General features: G+C 45.6%; 1 protein-coding gene across 3 annotated transcripts in view; it reads right to left on the bottom strand.

Annotated features, from left to right (window-relative positions):
* Positions 1-14,307, bottom strand: part of NTRK3 (neurotrophic receptor tyrosine kinase 3) — a 421,592-nt gene that overhangs the window by 307,354 nt on the left and 99,931 nt on the right. For all 3 annotated transcript variants that reach the window (XM_083586417.1, XM_083586419.1, XM_083586416.1), the window contains exon 2: positions 1,863-1,937. In XM_083586417.1, coding sequence (XP_083442543.1) covers positions 1,863-1,937 — 75 coding nt within the window. The remainder of the gene's footprint in view (positions 1-1,862; positions 1,938-14,307) is intronic.

Genomic DNA, 14,307 nt, shown 5'->3' with positions numbered 1-14,307 from the left:
GTTGAACGGAGTCTGTTTGACTTCCAAAACGTTCGGAAACCAAAGCATGGCTTCTGGTTGGCTGCAGGAAGCTCCTGCAGCCAATCGGAAGCCCCGTCGTCCTTTCGGCTTCCAAAAATAGTTCGCAAATCGGAACACTCACTTCCAGGTTTTGCGGTGTTCAGGAGCCAAAACGTTCGAGAACTAAGCTGTTTGAAAGCCAAGGTACGGACTGTATTTAAAGCACTGTGATACCACTTTAAACACAGCCATGGCTTCACCCAAAGAATTCCCGGGAGCTGTAGTTGTTGAGGATGCTGAGAGATGTTGGGAGGCTCCTATCTCCCTCTCAAAACTACAATTCCCAGAGTTCCCTGGGAAAAGGAACTATGAAAGGTGACTGTTTGACCATTCTGGGTCCCATCGATGGGCGACTTCAAGGCCCCTCCTTGAAAGGCTCTTTGTCTTTACACCTGACTTGGACTGGACAATAAAGGGACAGTACCTTTGGGCCATGGGACGTGGGTGACACTGTGGTCTAAGCCACAGTGCCTAGGGCTTGCCGATCAGAAGGTCAGCGGTTCAAATCCCTGTGACGGGGTGAGCTCCCGTTGCTTGGTCCCTGCTTCTGCCAACCTTGCAGTTCGAAAGCAATCAAAGTGCAAGTAAATAAATAAGTACCGCTCTGGAAGGAAGGTAAACAATCTTTCTGTGTGCTGCTCTGGTTCGCCAGAAGCGGCTTAGTCCTGCTGGCCACATGACCCAGAAGCTGTACGCCGGCTCCCTCGGCCAATAAAGCGAGATGAGCGCCGCAACCCCAGAGTCGTCCGCGACTGGACCTAATGGTCAGGGGTACCTTTACCTTTGGGCCAGGGACATGGGAGTGCAGAACCAAGATTCTCCTGACCTGCGTTCTAATTCTGGCTGCTCCCCAAAGCAACACGTACACTCCCAGCACAAGAGCATTCAAGAAGGATCTTTTTTTTCCACTCATGAAGGAGCTGAGTCAGTCAAAGCAAGCAGAAGCCCACCACAACATGCCAGCACTAAATCTGGACAAGATCTGAACAAGCAATTTCAGATGCTTACATAGAGAATTCCTTAGGAAGACAGTTGCTTACCAAGGTTAAGTTTCAGGGAAGCTCAGCAGAGCCTCCTCCTTTCTGCTGACCTGTGATCAGATGGCAACTATGGGAGGGTTTTGTAAGCAAAAGGTATTTTTAAAACAGGGGTCATTTAGTTCAGGGTGGGGAACCAATTTCAGCCCAAGGGCTGGATTGAAGCACAGGTGGGCAGGACAACACACACACAAAAACTTAACTAAAATAAAATAAAGCATGTTCTTCTACTCTCCCACATCATTGTCACAAACACCTGTACCTACCAACAATTTTAATAAACCAATTTTATTTCAATATCAAATCAATATTATTTTGATCCAGTGCCTACTCTGCCTATTTAGTAATCCGGCACTGGTGCAAACACAGACACACAGGCTAGACCTAGACACATCAAAGTAGCATTGCAAACTTTGTATGAGAAATCAGGTTAGCAAAAATGGAACTCCACACCGCCATCTGGTGTTGCAGTGTTTGAATGCATAAATAATGCATATAAAGCGATTTTTCTTTACCAATGTAGCTGAATCAACACACACACACATATGCGTCTCAAAAGCCCAGGGTAAAGAGGTGTATATTCAGGGTACAATGAAAATGATACAATGAAGGTGCCAGGCACACCTCTTTGACAGGCAATTCCACAACTTAGTGGGCTGCCAACCCCAAACTTCAGAGGGCTCTGGAATGGCCCTGAGGTCCCCCTCTGCTGATCTTAATGCCCAAGAGTGTCCATAGGGAAGGAAGTTTTTCAAACATACTCACAGTCTCTGGAGTCCTGTGTACAGCTCCATATCTACGGCGTTCAGTGTCTGCAAATTCTTCCAAAATTCTATGTGTCTGTGGAGAGAAAAGAGGCAGATTTTAAAGCTGGACTTAGACCCCCATTGACATCAATGGGACAAATGAGTAATGTCTTAAGACCCATTGAATTCAAAGGAAACTACATTCAACCCAGCCAGGTTCCAACCCAATGAAAACCCGGGTTTTTCTTTAGGAACTACTGTTCTCTCCCACTCAACCCCCATTATTTGCAAATGTATGCAGATTTAAGTGATTGATTGATTAACACTCAGACAATTAATTAACCGATAGGTTTTTAAAACTGAGCAGCGGCCACAATGAAAGCTAAGCTTCTTGTGGGGGTAAGTCAAAGGGATAGACTCACATTTTTCTTTCTTTTTAAATGTAGTGGTTGCTTGTTCCTTCCTATCCCCTCCCCAAATTACAACAGAAAAAAATATTATTTTACTCTTCCTCCCATAAGAGTGTTAAGAAAAACCCCACTAGATCAGGCCAAAGGCCTATCCCATGGGTAGGCAAACTAAGGCCCAGGGGCCGGATCCGGCCCAATCACCTTATCAGTCCGGCCTGTGGACAGTCCAGGAATCAGCGTGTTTTTACATGAGTAGAATGTGTCCTTTTATTTAAAATGCATCTTTGGGTTATTTGTGGGGAATAGGAATTCGTTCATTTCTTTTTTCAAAATATAGTCCGCCCTCCACAAGGTCTGAGGTATAATGCACCGGCCCCATGCTGAAAAAGTTTGCTGACCCCTGCCCTATCTAGCCCCAAATCCTGTTTTCAGTGTGGTCAACTAGATGCCTCTGGGAAGCCCACAAGGAGGACAAAGGCAACTCTCCTCAAGTCATGATCCACAGCAACTGTTATTCGTAAGTAACCTTAATCTAGACGGATCAGTAGTCCGGCTTAGCTCAAGGCAGTTTCCTGTGTCCTGAATCAGCATTGTCCATGGGAGTTGTTGCAGTCCATAATAACTTAAGAAGATCCTTGTAGGATCAGCACAAGAGACCCGTTGGATCAGGCCAAAGGACCAGGATCTAGTCCAGCATCCTGTTCTCACATGGCCAACCAGAAGCTCACAAACAGAGCCTGAGGGCAACAGTGATCTCCCCATCAAGGATGGATGATCCTGTCATTTTCAGTTTCCCTCAGTTTCTCCTTCTCCTCCCCCCAATTTTAAATTCATTTCTGCGTTTACAAATAACTTATCCGGGGGGGGGGGGATTAATTCTTTGGAAGCTTTTTGGAACAGGCAGTAAAGAAGGAGCTGGGCGGAATCACAGCCAACCAGCTCAAGTCTTGGATTAGCAATTTCGGCAGCAATCTGAGATTCAAAAATTGTGGCCCAAAAATTCGTCAGCATTTTTGTGTGGATTTCTCCAAATATACACATTTTTGCATGCAGTTTTGACTGGGATAGATACTTTCTCAACCCATTTCCCCAAATATAATGTTCCTAACAAGCACATATTTATATACACTTGCTCATAGTGTATATAATGTATATAGTGTGATTATTGGGTGGAGAACTGGATTGTAAAATTCAGAGCAGTGCTAATTTTGAAAAATAACTCTGTTTTGGTTCACATACTGCTTCAAAAAGTTCAAATTAAAAGGCAAACAAGATTGGATTTCTCCTGCATCCCTGCTCCCCGATGTTGCTCCCGGCAACTGGTATTTCATAGCATGCTCAGCTATCATTGTAACCTCCTTTGGCTCCCCAACCTTTTCCCACTAACAGATACCTATCTGGAATCATAGTCAGCTGCAACTCTCACAGCCTACATCTCATGTACCTCTTTCTTTCTCCATATATCCTGTATGTCATTATTCACATATTTCAAAAACACCTTGCCAGGTCTCCTCAAATTTCTCCAGATCTCCATTTATTCCTTCCCCACCCCGCTAACCGCAAAGGACATTCATTCTGTTAACCGTGTTTCCATTCTCAGACTTCAAACACATTCAGTTTCCAGCACATAAACAAACAAACAAACAAGCCCTGGGCAAAGCAGAGAGCTCAGGATCCATCAGTCAAGAAGGCCTTACCTGGCAGTGCTGGAGACTAGCAGCAGGCAGGCACACTCTGAGTGACTGAGGGGCACCATTCTAATTTCCCACAATGCCCCAGAGTGACATTACATCAGAGGCATTATGGGAAATGAAAATGGCAGCTAGATTCAGGTGCCTGGTGCTGCTGGAGTAGGGGAGTTACTGTATTTTTCGCTCCATAAGACACACTTTTTTCCTCCTAAAAAGTAATGGGAAATGTCTGTGCGTACTATGGAGTGAATTTGTGGTTGATCGTTGGCTCCCTTTCTGGCCCCGCCCCCTTGCCCACACCTCCGTTGTTGAATGTTCTGCAGATGGAGGCCGTTTGTTTCCCCAGCGACATGCGACTGACTGATTAGATTATCTGTCTGGAAACTGTAGAAATGGCTCCCTTTCCTTTCCTAAAGAAGCTGCAGAATTGTGAGTTGAACCCCATAAAAACAGGATTTTTTTCCCTTTGCAAAGTAAGCTCAACAACTTTGAGCTGATCCTCAAGAAAGGGGTTTTTCCCCTTTGAAAAAGAAGCTGCACAACTTTGAGCTGACCCCCCCCACAAAAAAATGGGGCTTTCCCCCTTTCCTCCTCTAAAGGCTAGGTGCGTCTTATGGTCAGGTGCGTCTTATGGAGCTAAAAATACGGTAAGTGGGTGACAGGAAAAAAATGTGTACTGGTGGTCCTGGGACAGGCATCAGTGGTGTACTCTACCATATCCTCCAACATACCTCTGATAAAAATGGGGTCATCCCACTGCCCCCCATGCCTCCTCCTCCTCCTCCTCCTTTGCCAGGGCAGGGAAGTAGTCACCGAATGCAGCAAGCTGGAACCAAGGCTTTCTTAGGAGCATTAATGTGACCCTGATCTTGTTTTCATAAAAACAGGAAGTAGCATATTTTTGGGGAGTGAGGAATGGGAGGCATAGCTCTAAGAAGTGTGTTAGAAAGATGCATGGATCTGAACTCCCAGTAACACGTTAAAACACTATTTGGAGGGAAGGCCTCTCATGAAGTCGGGAATCTCTGTGGCACCATAAGAAGCTGCGATGGCTAGAGGGCTTTTAGGATGGTCCCAGGATTTTCAGGGCAGTTGGACAGTACACTCTTCCAGGATGCTGGTGTTCAAAGATCTCAGCTCCTGGCACAGTCCCTGATTTGAATGTGTGAACCAACTCTGATTTTAAATAGCCCCACTGCATCTGAGTGGACCTTGAGCAATCATGGAAGGTTTGTACCCTGCCTGCCTTCAAATGTCAACCAAAAATCACAAAGCAGCTTTCATTTCAAAGTACACCCCCAAAACAAAACAAAAATCTTCTGCAAAATCATTAAATATAACAAGATCAAGACATTATAGAATACCAATCAAAACCACCGTTTGGTAGAAAAAGACAACATCACAACAAAGAGATCAATGTTTAAAAAAAATACCCAGTGAAATTTTGCACAATAAATTGAAAGCATTATGATGCCACCTTAAACTGTCCTGACTTCCCCCCAAAGAATCCTGGGAATTGTAGTTTGTTAAAGGTACTGAGAGTTGTTAGAAAACTTGTCACAGAGCTACAGTTACCAGCACCTTTAACAAACTACAGTTCCCAGGATTCTTTGGGGGAAGCGAGGACTCTTAAAGTGACACAGGAGTGCTTAAAATGCATTGTGTGAATGTGACCATAGTTAATCCAGTCCGGGAAGGGATGCTCAACACATTGACCAAACAAACCATTATACTCTGCAACTCCCTGAAGTAGCTGAAACCACCAGGCATCCTGCCACCAGCCCCATGGGTGCTATTGCCACTTTAAACTGTCCTGGATTCCTCCAAAGAATTATGGGAGCTGTAGTTTGGGAAGCGGGTGGCACTGTGGGTAAAACCTCAGCGCCTAGGACTTGCCGATCGCATGGTTGGTGGTTCGAATCCCCGCGGCGGGGTGCGCTCCCGTCGTTCGGTCCCAGCGCCTGCCAACCTAGCAGTTCGAAAGCACCCCCGGGTGCAAGTAGATGAATAGGGACCGCTTACCAGCGGGAAGGTAAACGGCGTTCCGTGTGCTGCTCTGGCTCGCCAGATGCAGCTTGTCACGCTGGCCACGTGACCCGGAAGTGTCTGCGGACAGCGCTGGCTCCCGGCCTATAGAGTGAGATGAGCGCACAACCCTAGAGTCTGGCAAGACTGGCCCGAACGGGCAGGGGTACCTTTACCTTTTTAGTTTGGGAAAGGTGTTGAGGGTTGTTAGGCGACCCCTTACACTCACCACAGAGCTGCAGTTCTCAGAGTTCTCTGGCATTGATTGTTAAGCCACTCTGGCAAGCCACCTGTCTGCCATCCTTGGGGTACATTTGTAACTTCCATGCACACACCTCTCTGCAGACTGAAGAGGCACTCATAATCCCTTGACTGGTAGGTTTTCCACAACAATGTCTGCAAACATTCGATCTGTGTTTTCAATTCTTCTGTTGGTCAAGAAGCGTTTCCAGGAGAGCAGTGTCAGCGGTTTGTTATTTTGAGTGCCCCTTTATTATAGCAATCTCCACGAGCCACGGGCAATGTGACAGGCACGTTATAAAAGAAGGGAAAACTGAAATAGATCTGTCACTTTCGTGCGCCTCGTTATTCTGTGGATATCGGAGCCAGACCGACAGCTTCAGAGGGACTGCAGAGTCACGTTTATCAATACGGTAAGGAGCAACCCAAGCGAGGACTCTCTCTCCCCTCGGGCATCACACAATATTAACAAGCCCAGGACCTGACCCAACAGGGCCCTCGCCTAAAGTTGCGTGAAAAATATTTGCTATCATCATCTCATTCCCCAGGGTGTTTTGGTTTGTTTTTTTTTAAAAAAGAGTCAACTACAGTTGAAGACCATCCTAGAGTCTCTAACAGAGAGCTAAAACAAACATTTCTCATTGCTTAAATGTTTGCAAATGTGCCAAGTTCCAAGTGCAAAACATCCCACTTAAATGACATGGGCCTCACTTCCTCCATCTGTAACATGGGGATGCTACAGGTTAAGATCACATGCTGCCCTCTCTCCCTGGCCAACACTTCAGGCAGTACATTATCTGTAGGGCCATCCCAAGGTGATTGTGGTTGTAGTTCTGTGTAGTGATTAGAGTGTTGGTTCTGGAAGGTAAAAGGTAAAGGGACCCCTGACCATTAGGTCCAGTCGTGGCCGACTCTGGGGTTACGGCGCTCATCTCGCTTTATTGGCCAAGGAAGCCGGCGTACAGCTTCCGGGTCATGTGGCCAGCATGACTAAGCCGCTTCTGGCGAACCAGAGGAGCACACGGAAACGCCGTTTACCTTCCCATCGGAGCAGTACCTATTTATCTACTTGCACTTTGACGTGCTTTCGAACTGCTTGGTTGGCTGTAGCAGGGACCGAGCAACGGGAGCTCACCCTGTCGCGGGGATTCAAACCGCCGACCTTCTGATCAGCAAGTCCTAGGCTCTGTGGTTTAACCCACAGCGCTACCCGCATCCCTGGTACTGGAAGACCAGGGTTCAAATCCCCACACAACCATGGATTTCAGTGGGTGACCTTGGGGGAGTCAACGCCTCACAGCATAAACTACCTCTCAGAGTTGTTGCGGGGAGAACCATGTATACCACCTTGAGCTCCTTGGAGAAAAAGATGGGATATAAATGTAGTTGTTAGAAATCACAGAATCATAGAGTTGGAAGGAACCCTGAGACTCATCTAGACCAGTGGTTCTCAACCTGTGGGTCCCCAGATGTTGTTGGACTACAACTCCCATCAATCCTAGCCAGCATGACCAGTGGTCAGGGATGATGGGAGTTGTAGTCCAACAACATCTGGGGACCCACAGGTTGAGAACCACTGATCTAGAACAACCTCCTGCAATGCAGGAATATGCAGCTGCCCCATACAGGGATTGAACCTGCAACCTTGGCATTAGCAGCACCATGTTCTAACCAACTGAGCTGTTGTTGCTTTGTTGTTGTTGTATCAGAGTGAGGCACTGACCAGATCGTAATAGTTTACAGGACTGAGTGAAACCGGGTGGGGCACTTTGTCACATGACAACCCCTGACTCAGTGCATCATTCTGACCAGATGCATAGGTGATGCTCAGTGAACAGGTGGCTCCCTCTTCTGGCACAGAGATTAAGGTGCTCAGGTCTGGCTGATCTGAAGATCCTTCTGGAGACCCTGGCACATGAGAGGTGTACAGAAAGCACACAAATGTCCAAAATAAAACTTCGTCCAAAGAGTGCTTAGAGGGCAACGCAGGCCCCCTTTCCCTTCCTCCAGTGTCCTTGTTGCATGTGAGTTGCTCAGGCTGCAAAAACAGAGTGCCGCATTGCAACCGCTAAGTGGCGTGCAAACAAGAAGCAACGGAAAACGCAGGCAGCACACCCGAGACCGCGCTCTCGCAAGGTAACAAGAAAATTGATTTGTCCTTCAGGCGTATTGCGCCTAGTGATCCATACAGAGGCATTAGTGTTCAATTATCTGATATGTTTAGCATGATAAACAACGAAACCAAAAAAGAGAGAGGCAGGACGGCAAGGCAGCTCTGGACCACAAAGGAAAAGGAAGAGAGGGAAGGAGGGAGAAGAGTCCGTTTCCCAAAGCATCTGCTGCATTTCTCTGCTTCTCCATCCTACCCACCAACCCCTTGGCAGCTGTCAAAAGACAGCAAAGCAAGTGCTGCAACCTGGACAGACAGGTACTTAGGAAGTTGATAGGCTCAACCAGCTCCCTTTGAAGCCCACTTCAGCTGTGTTATGCTGCTTACACTCTGCAGTGTGTTAAGGTCTGCAGCAGAAAATGCAGGGTCTCTCCACTGGGGCATAACTTAATGGAGCTGCTGGGGTTCCATTAGGTAGCACTTCCAGTGGCAAAGCAATCAACACCCCTCCCCCTCCCCTCAGAAAAAGCCAACAGATCTCCATCAAGCAAGCTAATACCTGAGGTATGACCTTCTGATGCAATTCCTATTATTATTTATTATTATTATTATTATTATTATTATTATTATTATTATTACTACTACTACTACTACTACTACTACTACTACTATTACCTGCTGTAAGAAACCCTGGAGAACCACCAACAGTCAGAGGGGATAATGCTGAGTGGAACTGGCACTGTTACAAGTTACTTGTACAGTGGTACCTCGGGTTACATACGCTTTAGGTTACATACGCTTCAGGCTACAGACTCCGCTAACCCAGAAATAGTGCTTCAGGTTAAGAACTTTGCTTCAGGATGAGAACAGAAATCGTGCTCTGGCAGTGCGGCGGCAGCAAGAGGCCCCATTAGCTAAAGTGGTGCTTCAGGTTAAGTACAGTTTCAGGTTAAGAACAGACCTCCGGAACAAATTAAGTACTTAACCCGAGGTTACCACTGTACTGTACTGAATTTGCAAGAAATACCATATCGGCCCAAATATAAGCCGCACCCGAATATAAGCCACACTTGTAAAATTCAAGGGGGGGAGAGAGAATACCTGAAAATAAGCCACTCCCTTAAAATTATGCAGGCATTCACACCCGTAAATGGAAGTGTAGAAGAAAATCCTACGGGTACCATTCCCCACACTCCTGGGCTGCTTCCTGGAGGGGGGAGCCATGCTGCTTTGCCAGCAGCCTTCTCCCCTTTGCCCTTCTTTTTGGCTGCTTGGGGGAGGCTTGGGAGCCACAGACAGGACGCACCACCGATGGCCGCCGTGGTGGTATCCTGGGGGGTGGAGAGGGAACGCTCTATTCCAGCCTTGGAAGGCAAGACAGGGCCACAGACCTAGGGCAGCTGTTTCAGCAGCAATATCGTAAGGTTGTCAATATACACCACACTTTAAATTTTCACGGTCGGAAAATTTCACTGATGAAAATAGGGACATCCTATTGCATAATAATAATAATTTTATTATTTATACCCCGCCCATCTGACTTCAGAATATTGCCTTTTAAATTAAACCTTTACATTTAACAGCATATTTACATACTATCAAACTCTCAGTCTATTATTTATTTATTTATACAGCTGTCACCAAATGGTCTTTGGTCAGGTTACAAAACATCACAGTGAAAGCAAGTACAGATTATATTAAAAGCAGAAAATAAAACAATAACACTAACTGAATCTCTGAAAAATTAAGCAAAAAACAGCATTGTAGAATGGCAGTGCAGGTCCATGTTTTTTGTTGTTTTTTTTAGGGTCCAAAAGGTAGGAATATAAGAGAGGATTTGCAGCACAACCCTAACCATGTCTACTCAGGAGAAAGTCCTATTGAATTCAATGGGGCTTACTCCCAGCTAAGCAGGACTACAACTGCAGCCTTACTAACATAAATACATTCACATTGGCAAACTAGAATTTCCAATCTGAACTTTATCTGTCTATCTGTCTGAAAAGCACAGCTTCCAAAGATCTCAAATCTGGGGGGAAATGGGAATGTCAATGGAACAGAGGCAGGGAGGGAAGAGGAGATACCTGCTCTGACATCCGCACAGCAAAAAAATCAGTAACTCAACTTGAAACATTTCTGTAAGAGTCACAATGAAACAAGACTCATAAATTCAATAAGAAGAGCCTTGATTCAAGACCATTTTCAATCATCATTTATACAGCACTTTAAATTTTATATATATATATCCTTTGTGTCTGCCATTCATCTTTCCAACAAGTGCAGGATGTGAAGAGGGCAACTATTGCTCCCAATTTATATGTGAGGAATTGAAACTGGCAGAGTGACTTAGCCAAGGCAACCCAGTGCGAAAGACACATTGAGAGGGAATCAAGCCCTGACCTCACGGGACCGCATCCAGATCTCTATCCACTGAATCACTTTGGCTGGCTGACATTGGTATGCAATATTCAAAATCTGACATCTTCATAGATAAGTCTATTGCAAGGACTGGCAACTGGGAGCCAAGTCTGGCTCACGAAGCCCTGTAGCCTGCCCCCATTTGCAAGTTCAGCGTAAAACAACCTTCACTCCTGCCTGGCTATTTTACCCTAACTGACAATGGCAGGGCTGAGCCACATTAATTTTAATGAGGGGTGACTTTCCCTCAGCTTAATTTGAAATCAGTTCAATATTTATGAGCTCTCTCGTTGAGCGTTCAGGAAAAATAAAATAGTTTGTTTTCCGAGAGGTCTCTCCCAGCTCACAGTAGTGCTGTGCCAAAAAAAAGCCTTCCCTTGCATTTATTCCCCCCCCCCAAAAAAAATTCTCTATAAATTAATGAGAAAAGAAGTTGCGTTCAGAAATTGTCAAAAGGGAGATAATTTTTCAGAGAAATTCTCATAGGTGTGGTGCAGGGGTTTCTATGCAATTACCTTTCTTTTGAGGTGACTGAGCGGCCCCTGCAATTGCCCTTTCATTTTACAAATCATCTCACCAGTGGCCTGAATACTGCAGCCTTCCTGGGTGCCTGTGTTTCAATTAAAACTCAAGGCTAGACATAGACCCTATCTGCACTGTATATTTAAGGCTGCCACTTTAACAGTCATGGCTTCCCCCAAAGAATCCTGAGAACTGTAGTTTGTTAAGGTTGTTGAGAGTTGTTCAGAGGTCCCTATTCCCCACACACAGAGCTACATTTCCTAGAGTTCCCTGGTAAGTGGGATTGAATGCTGAACCACGCTGAGAACTGCAGCTCTGGAAGGAAAGTATGGGTCTCCTAAAAACTCTCAGCAGTCTTAACACACTACAGCTCCCACAATCCTTTGGGGGAAGCTATGGTGCATTAAATCTATGGTGCAGAGCCATAAAGAGGCTCACTTCTCCCATGGAGCTTTTTTGGATCAGGAAACAAAGGCAGACAATGAGGATACAGTATGCTGGATAAATGTTTACCAGAAATAAAAGTATGTGCACAACAGTAGAAGAAGCTCAAAATCCTGCTGGGGCCAACCTTTGAAAGAAATGTTCCCATGCCACAAGAATAAGGCAGAGAGAGAGAAAAATGGATGCCTCTTTTGCAGACGATTGAAACTGTTAAGGAACTAGACAAGCATGGTTTTTTGTACAATGCCAGTTTGTAGTGCTTCCCCATTCACACTAATGGTGTTCTGTATTTCAATGTTGTATAATATTTTTTGATTTCACTTATCATACACCCACCCAGCCAGAAAAGAGAGCCATTGATGAATTCAACCAACACACCTTCCCAATGAAACACACCCAGGAATAATACTGTTTTAAACCTCAGTGAGGTACAACAGAGAGAAAAAACACTGACATGATATTTTATGCAAGGGAATTGATCCAGGCATAGAAGATACTCACCCAACATGTGAATGGTGGAGGTGTCAGTTTGACACAGAAGGCCAATGGTATAAGCAATGGCTCTAGACACCAACACAGATTCCTAACTGCAGGACTGGCATTGAGGAGCATGAGATTCCTACCCCCCAAATCCTCATATTCTTTATATCTACCGTATATACCAGCATAGGCAATGCACAGGTTGCAAGATGAGTGGTGATAAAGTTCTAGGCTATGGGCTTGGTGCCTGGATCTAGGCTTGTGCTTTGGATGAGCAAACTGGCCCAAAACAAATTAAATGCCTCAGTTGAGTTCCAGACATTAGTTCTATCCAGGCATTGTCCTTCTTACACAATGGGGGAGTATGCTAGCTCATTCCACCCCTTCATCATGTTTCTGTCACCAGCAACACCTTCATCCACATGTTACAGGATGACCGCCTGTGAAGGTCCATGAACTATGCCTATACAGGTTTAGAAACATAAATAACAAGGGTTTGAAAACTATGGGGGGGGGGCTCCAGAAATGCAAGGGGCTCTGCTGCAGACTCAGTGGAAGGGGAAGGGCCAGCCAGTATAACCCTGCTCTAATCTAATCACCCCCTTCATGGATCACTGCCTTGCTGTGGTGAAGGGGCTTGAATAACTCAGAGAAGCTATGAGCTATGCCGTGCAGGGCCACCCAAGATGGACAGGTCATAGTGGAGAGTTTTGACCAAACGTGATCCACCTGGAGCAGGAACCGGCAAGCCACTCCAGTATCCCTGCCAAGAAAACTCCATGGACAACAGGCATACCAGAGGACGAGATGGTTGGACAGTGTTTTCGAGTCTGACTAAACTGCGGGAGGCAGTGGAAGACAGGAGTGCCTGGCGTGCTCTGGTCCATGGGGTCACGAAGAGTCAGACAAGACTAAACGACTAAACAACAAATCTAATCACATGGAAGAGCTGGACACTCTTGAGGGAGCAAGTTCCAGGAACTCTCCAAGGTGCTGAAATTCCACCCTTAACCTATAGATCAGGGGCAGGGAAGCTTTTCTTTCTTGCCAAATGGCCAGACTTTTATTTCCTCCACCTCTGGTGAGCCAAAGTGGGCAGGTGGATGGGACCTTGCATGTGCCATGCACCAGCCATTACTATGACATCAGCTGATGCTTCTCTTTGAAACCTCAGTTCTAGGTACTTCAAAGCAAGTGGGCCTGGCAACAACAAAAAATCCACTGGAAAAATAAATTGAAATTATGCTAATGGAACTCAAAATAAATAAATAAATCCATTTTCTCCCCCCCCCCAACCTGGCTGAAATGAAACCTTTTTCCTTTTCGTTTAGTATATGCTGTCTTAGCAAGGACTCTGAACTACCAGGAACACCAAAACAGTCTTCTCTTAAACATTCAACTAAGTTAATTATATTAATGGTGACATGATAATTACACGGTGTCAAAAGGGCCCGAAGCAATGAGTCTCAGAGAGGTCACTTTGTCTGCTAGTGAAATGGTCTCATTTGTTACTTTATGTTTCTTTCTGTAGAGAGAGAGAAAATGCCTCCAGCTTTATAGTTCCTAAGTGAGGGTAATGAAGACCTGAACTACTGGCATCAGGACCAGGGCAAGGGTAAAAGCCACTGGTAGATGGGAGATGTGGGTGGGAAAGAACCCTTCTCCTGTCTGAAGGGTTAATCACCCTCCTCTTGCCCAAAGCTTTGTCTGTGCAAAACTGCATCTTCTAGTTCCCAGTTTCTACAGGGAAAACAGCTTTGCAGAGGCAAGACTAGAGAAATCAGAAGCTGCCTTGGGACACCTAGCTCAGTAATAATGATGAACCTGTGGCCCTCCAGACGTTGTTGGATGCCAATTCCCCTTAACCCCAGTTAGCATGGCCAACAGTCAAGGATGGTGGAAGTTGGTCTTCACTATCTGACAGCAGCTCTTCATTATTTTGGACTGAAGTCATTCCCAGTCCTATCTGGAGATCCTGAGCACTGGATCTGAGACCTTCTGCATGACAAGCAAATGTTCTACCACTGAGCTACAGTCCCTCCCTTGTGCAGGTTGATTATTATTTTTATGAATTTATAGGCTGTTCTGAGGCACAAAACGCCATCAAAGCAGCATACAAGAAAA

The sequence above is a fragment of the Podarcis filfolensis genome (assembly GCF_964270895.1).
Source record: "Podarcis filfolensis genome assembly, chromosome: 14".
In the NCBI taxonomy this organism is placed as follows: Eukaryota; Metazoa; Chordata; class Lepidosauria; order Squamata; family Lacertidae; genus Podarcis; species Podarcis filfolensis.
The sequence above is the reverse complement of the archived record's forward strand: the minus strand, read 5'-3'. Positions and strand labels throughout refer to the sequence as shown.